This window comes from Microtus ochrogaster, chromosome 5 (assembly GCF_000317375.1).
Source record: "Microtus ochrogaster isolate Prairie Vole_2 chromosome 5, MicOch1.0, whole genome shotgun sequence".
In the NCBI taxonomy this organism is placed as follows: domain Eukaryota; kingdom Metazoa; phylum Chordata; class Mammalia; order Rodentia; family Cricetidae; genus Microtus; species Microtus ochrogaster.
Genome location: NC_022012.1, coordinates 71,570,423 through 71,577,410, shown reverse-complemented (window position 1 = coordinate 71,577,410; position 6,988 = coordinate 71,570,423). Strand labels below are relative to the sequence as shown.

At 40.3% G+C, this 6,988-nt stretch overlaps 1 protein-coding gene across 3 annotated transcripts in view; it reads left to right on the top strand.

The window, feature by feature from the left end:
• The window catches only part of Vps13c (vacuolar protein sorting 13 homolog C), a 159,208-nt gene that overhangs the window by 44,315 nt on the left and 107,905 nt on the right, over positions 1–6,988 (top strand). For all 3 annotated transcript variants that reach the window (XM_013346382.2, XM_005347681.3, XM_013346383.2), the window contains 3 exons: positions 1,434–1,540; positions 4,136–4,307; positions 6,185–6,247. In XM_013346382.2, coding sequence (XP_013201836.1) covers positions 1,434–1,540; positions 4,136–4,307; positions 6,185–6,247 — 342 coding nt within the window. The remainder of the gene's footprint in view (positions 1–1,433; positions 1,541–4,135; positions 4,308–6,184; positions 6,248–6,988) is intronic.

Sequence of the window (6,988 nt, the reverse complement as noted above, 5' to 3'; positions counted from 1 at the left end):
TTGTAGGCTCTGCTGATTTAACTTAGGTTGTCAGGCTTGGCACCAACCATTTATCTCTGGGCCATCTTGCCACCTTTTTAGTTTTTTTTTTTAAACCTTTATCTATTAATTTATTTCTATTTAGATATACTGTGTAAGGCTCTGTGAATATATGAGCCCAGGGAGATGAGGTGAGGGTGTTGGGTTCTTTGGAACTGGAGCTATTGGGGTTATGAGCTGCCACGTGGGTACTGGAATTAAACCCAGGTCCTTTGCAGGTTAGAGCAGCCCCTGTTCCTAACCAACAACTCATCTCTCCAACCCCATTGTCTCAGTTTCTAATAGCAGACACGCAAGTACCATTCCTTCAGTTTTCAGAACAACTGTTTTTACTGTGTTGGTTTTCTAAGTTTTATAACCTTGGAGGATTTGGGTAGCAGCCCTGGAGACTTGAATTGAAAGGAAAAGAAGTGTTGATGCCTGGGCTTTTAGTTTAATGTTCTCTAATAAGTAGAATGTAAATGGCCTTTGTTGCTTTAGATTTTCTAATAGCTGCATTACCAAAAGGGAAAATAATTATTTTTCATCTCTTTATTCTTACCTGGTCCAGAACTCACTATATAGCCCAGGATGGCTTTAAACTTGCAGTAATCCTCCTGTCTCAGCTTTCTTAGTGCTAGGATTATAGATGTGTAGCTTAAAATAAACCTCAATAATCTATTTTACTTAATGTTCTATAATTTTATTTCATAGAATTATGAATATAAATTGTAAGTAGGTATTTTGTATCATTTCTCCTTTATGGCTTTGAAATCTGGGATGTAGTTTATTGTTGAAGTTTAGGTTAGACACATTTCTCAAGTAACCCTCAGGTAGAACTGTGTTGAGAAAACTTCAAAGGAAGCCAGATGTTTTTCTGTCTCATCTGTGACCATTCTCACCCGTTCCTTGTCTGTTTCTCTTCATTAGAACTGTTTGTCAGGCTTACACAGCACAAAGTTGTGTTTGTAGTAAAGCGAGAGCTTAAATAGCGTCATCTTGCTTAGTTATGTATCGATCTTCTGGGGCAGATGGGGAGTCAGCTCCTATAGCTGTGGCAAAGATGAAGGTCCGGAGAAAAGTGGGCAGGTTTAGAAACACAAATACAATCAACACTAGGAGACACTCCATTTCACTGTTGCCAAGATATGCATTTATTTCTCATTTCAGAGTATCTGAAAAAAAGTTTATTATAGGTCATGTGACAGTTTGAATACCAGCACAGTTTTCTTTATAGAAAAACTTAAAATATTGCACTTTAATTTCTAATGGATAATCTCAGGTTTAATCAGGTGTAGTTGGTTGATTATTGAATTATTAATAGATTTTTGGGGCCCTCTAGAAAAAGAGATGCAGATCTAATTTTTATTTGCATGTTCAGTGTAACAAACCTAATTTGAATCTTGTCTCACTAGTACTTAAGCATGATTGACTTTTTGGAGTCGCTGGATTATATGGTTAGAAATGTACCATATAGGAAGTACAAACCTTGCTTACCACTTCACACCAATTGTCGGCAATGGTAAGTTAGAATTTGTTGTTTTTATTTAAAATTATTCTCTGTCCGTCCGTCCGTCCGTCCGTCCATCCGTCTCTCTCTCTCTCTCTCTCTCTCTCTCTCTCTCTCTCTCTCTCTCTCTCTGTGTGTGTGTGTGTGTGTGTGTGTGTGTTTGCACATGTGTTGTAGATGCGAAGTTGTGCTTGCCAGCTGACTGGAGACTGGAGGTTGATAGTAATGTCTTCCTCAGTAGCTTCTGTATTCTCCACCTCTGATTCTTGAGACAGCCTCTCACTGAATTTGGAACTCTCCCATCTCAGCTCTGCTGGCTGGCCAGCAAGCTCCCGAGCTCTACTTTTTTGTTCCACCCTCTTCCCCTCAGCACTGGGACTATAGATGTGCACCAGTGAGCCCAACTTTTACATGCATTATGGGGATGCAAACTCAGGTACTTGAACTTGCTCATGAAATACATGGACCACTGAGTCATCTTCATTTTATGAGAAATGAATAATCATATATTTCAGGCATTCAGAGTTAAGAAACTTTTAGAGTCTAGTTGTCTGATGTGGGAGTCCCCTCTGTGTGCTGTGATTACCACTAATGAATAAAGAAACTGCCTTGGCTTGTTGATAGGGCAGAACTTAGGTAGGCAGAGAGGACTGGACTGAATGTTGGGAGAAAGAAGGGCGGAGTCAGAGAGATGCCATGGAGCCGCTGCTGCTGGAGATAGACGTGCTGAAAATTTGCTGGTAGGCCACAACCTTGTGTTGATGCACAGATTAATGGAGATGGGTTAAATTAAGATGTAAGAGCTAGCCAATAAGAAACTAGAGCTAATGGGCCAAGCAGTGATTTAATTAATACGGTTTCTGTGTGATTATTTTGGTTCTGGGTGGGCGGGACGAACAAGTGGTTCCTTGCAACAGTTGTCTAGACTCTTCCAAAACAATAATGAAAGAGAGATCTTTTCTGTCTTTGCTACTTTTGATTTTTCTTTTTTCTCCTCACAAATGCCTTCTTTATATTCTGCTTCTGGATTCTCAAAGTTTTATCTTAGTGTTCAAGACTTTGAGCATGTTTTAAAAAGTCTTGTCAGTCATCCACGTGGATTCAAAATTATCATCAGTAGAACACAGCCTGTGTTAGGGTTCTGGAGAAGCCCCACAAAGGCCCCTGCTAAAATGTCCCACAGTGCTGCAGCAGCTTAGCAACCGTAGTAAGTTTCTCCCTGCTGCCCCATCATGCCCAGGCTTGGGCCTCAAAGTCCTTGGAATGGTCCAAAATAAGACACAAGGGAGGAAGTTGAGTTTGACTGGCCTACTCCTACGAGAAGTGATGAGGTAACGCTACAGACAGAAAGATGTAAAATAACACTAACAGAAATGTACTGGTATGTCACACAACAAAACAAAACCAACAAAGAAGCCAGGGATAGTGGATGGCATGTCTCCCTGGGGCGTTCCATTTGCTGCGGGAGCGACCTACTTACGGGTTCAACCAAAGGAACCTTCTGTCCCTCCCAGGTAGGTCTGGGATGTTTCCTGGTCCATGAGGTGGAGTTGTCTCTATTGCGTCCATCCGTCAAAACCCCAGCCTTCAGATTCAGTTAGCTTGAGCCTCCTGGAGAAAGAAACACAACGTGGACCAGAGCGACAGTCAGAACAATGATAGACCAAAACAAAGGGCACTCATATGTTGGGGGGCTCTGTGGGACTTCCCAGCCAATGCACCATATGTTAGGGTCTGGGAGAAGCTCCACAAAAGACCATCATCCACTTATGGAATCAACAAGAGCGTTTATTTTGAAAACAAAAATACCTGCATTCAGGGATGGCAAGATGGCGACTGACGGAGCGGCTTGTGGGCTTTTAAAGCAGGCTAGGGGAATTCCAGGGAGGGAGATTAGTCTGGGGCTGATTGATTGGTAGGTGGCTCTAGTGTTCAGGGACTTTCCAACAGCAGGGTAGGGAAAGCTATCTTTAGCTAGCAGGAGGCTCTGATAGTTTGCTGAGCTAACAGAAGGCTGTGGCCCGCTTGCTGATTGGTTGCTCCTGTGCTGTGGTTTTCTGAGAATTGCATGCTCAGCTCCAGCCACTTGCAGCAAACTGAAACAAAGGCCTGATCCTTGGCAGGGGCTATTTGAAACCTGTCATGGCTCTGGTCTGGCTCCCTGGCCCTCTTACCTATATAACTTAAAGTGGAGTTATATGAAATAGTGTATTATGTGAAATGCTTTTCCTGGTTGTGTGGGCATCATGCAGTGTGAACTAAGATAGCTATGACATCCCAAGATAATAAATATAATTGTGTGAAGTCATTGTGCTGTATGTGGTCTTCCTTTTAGTAAAAAGTTGCTGTCCAGCATGACTGTACAGCTTTCCACACGTATCATTTTGTGCCTTTGTGTGTTGGCTTTGGCAAATCCTCTTCCTGGAGTGTTTCTTTGCTCATCTGTGTAGGTCAGACAGTTGTACTAGGAGCTTGTAGTGTTACTGTTGGAGTTATTGGCTGGTGAAGAAGAAGAACAAAAAAAAATCAACAATGTATCTCTGAAAAGTCAAAACTATTTTCTTATACCCTTATACTCATGTGTACATTAACAAAATTTGACTTTAGGTGGAAGTATGCAATTGATTCTGTTCTTGAAGTTCATATAAGAAGATACACTCAGATGTGGTCATGGAGTAACATAAGAAAACATAGGCAGTTACTCAAGAGTTACAAAATTGCCTACAAAAACAAGTTAACACAAGCAAAAGTCTCAGAAGAAACACAAAAACAAATTCAGGTATGTTTCCCATATGTTAGTTTTGGTATATGTATAAACACTCTTTGACTGTTTATTTGAGACAGGGTCTCACTCTGTAGCCCAGGCAGACCTTGAACTCAAAGAGATCTGCCTCCCTTTTGCCTCCCAAGTGCTTGGATTAAAGGTGTGCACCACCACCGCCCAACTCTTTTAATATTCTTATGTATACAGTTTGAATTAGAATATATTTGACAAAGAACAGATTCATTGCTTTGAGAATTACTTGAAAAATAGAGTATTCTTTAATTTTTCTTTTTTCCTTTTTATTAACCAGTAGTCTCTTTTCCCTAGCATAATGTCACATACGGTAAAACTCCTGCAGACTGTTTGGGAAAATGTATTTGGTTTTTCTAATACTGTTTAGAAAATGGACGTCAGACTCTTAAATATTCATTTGTTAGATCTTGTTCTGATCATAAAAATCCCAGAACTTATATAGTACTGTTTTTTCCTTTTTGGAGCTTAAAGTATTATTTATAAACAAAACAAAACAACAATACTTTCCTCCTTGAGAAAGGCTTGGGGTCTTACTTGCGCCCTGAATACAGAACTTGATTATTGCTGCCATTGAGGCACAGTGTCTGGGGTGCAAGGGTGGGCTGGACTCGTGCTTCTGAACCGTGATAGTCCCCATGTGACACATTGGGAAAAGCACAGGAGTGGGAGCCACAGATGAGCACTCAGGTGCATTGTGCTTACCGGGTGTCTGGTCACAGGCACGGGCTTCTCAGCTTCTCAAGTACAGTGCTTCTCCTCAGCAGCAAAGTGGAGACTGTGTCTGTCTTACAGTCCTAAGAGATGCACAGACAAAATACAAGTTTCCCGAGACACGGGCCAGCCAGTGAGTGTTAGAGTCTTAGTTCCTCCTCTAGTCTCTGTGCTCACTCTAGTAATTTGTATTTCTTTTTGTTTTGTAATGAAAGCATGGCTATAAAATAATACAGACTAGGGGAGAGTAAGAAGTACGGATCACACACACACACACAAAATACCCGAAATAAGTTTTCTTTTTTCTTTTTTAAAATTTTGTCTCTTTAAAATTATGTAAATGAAGCACGATTAATAAAAATTCAGGGAGAGAAATTGGGATTCAGCCTGAAGATCTGAAAAGCAACAATGGCTCTTATCTTGACCTTAGACTGAAGTAGTGATCCTGCTTCCAGGAATCTCAAAATGAGCCTGAGAGCTCTCTCCTTCCATTTTATAATCCTCTCTAGGGTTGGGATTAAAGGCATGTACCACTGGGATTAAAGGCTGCACCACTTGGTTTCTATGGCAACTAGCCATACCTGGGATTAAAGGTGTGTGTTACCATTGCCTAGTCTGTAAGACTGACCAGGGGGCCTGTTTTACTCTCTGAACTTCAGGCAAGCTTTTATTTATTAAAATACAAATGAAATGCCACTCCGTGTATATATGCGTGTCTGTGTGTGGGTTTGTACTCACAAGTCAAAAGTACAAGGAGGCAAGAAGGGGCATCAGATGCCCTGGAGCTGGAATTAAAGGTGATTGGGAGCTGCCAGAGGTAGGTGTTGGGAAGTAAACTCCAGTCCTCTGCAGGGAATCCAGGGCTGTTTTCCAGCCATCTCTTCAGCCCCAGCACAGCTCCTGTTGTAAACATTCTTACTTTTATGTGCAGTTATCTATAATGTCTCACAGAAGGAAACTTTATTTTCAAACTATTCAATAAGGATGCAATTTCTTATAAAACCTTTACTTCTCTTACTATGAACAGTAAAACTATTAGGAGCCTAATGTCCATTCTAACTCATGCTTTCATTGGCTCGCTGTCTGTATTGGTAATGACCGGATGAATCCATGTTTTTTATATAATCATTATTTCTCTTATTTTGCAGGACTTGGAGAAGAGTCTAGATGTTTTTAACATTATTTTAGTGAGACAACAAGCACAAGTTGAGGTAATCATTTTGGTTCACTGACTTTAGTTTTTATTAATCATGTTACTATCACGACTTTAAACGCAGAATAAAGAAATCTTCATTTTATGGGAAGTTGCTGAGGTTTACCCAAATGACAGTAGAGAGCAGGTCTTTATTGATTCATTTAGTCTCTAGAGAAAAGCAACTGGAAAAAGCTGCTAATGTGTGAAGGAAGAGCTTTAAAATCGTGTAATCTAAAACTTACAAAAAGTGAATCTAAGTTCTCCACCAGTCTATCAACTCAGAGCTTTACAGTAAATATGTTACATGTTTCAGTTAACTTATAACTTAACACACTTACTTTAGCTTTTTATTTATTCATTACTTAATTTTAAAAAAATACTTCATTTCTCCTTTCCTCTTCCTTCTTATTCTTGCCTTCTGCTGTTTTTCTCTTTCTTATTTTCCAAAATTAGGACCAATTTCTCTATGTTTTTTCCTGCCTGCCACCAGAACTTGGTGTACCTTGTTCTTTCTGTGTCAACTTCTCTTTCTTCTAGAGTATGATTAAGTGTGTGAACTTGGAGGTCAGATGGTCCCAGTTTTTCAGGCTTTTGATTTTGTGACCTGTGCTAGCAATTTAATTTCTTTATGCTTTGGTTTTCTCATTTATAATGGGACCTGTGTTCTGTCCTTTTTGTGGGGACAAATAGCAATAGTTCAGTTAAAACACTTGGGCTGTTAGGGGCCTGGCCTTCAGGAATGACTCAGTAAGTGATC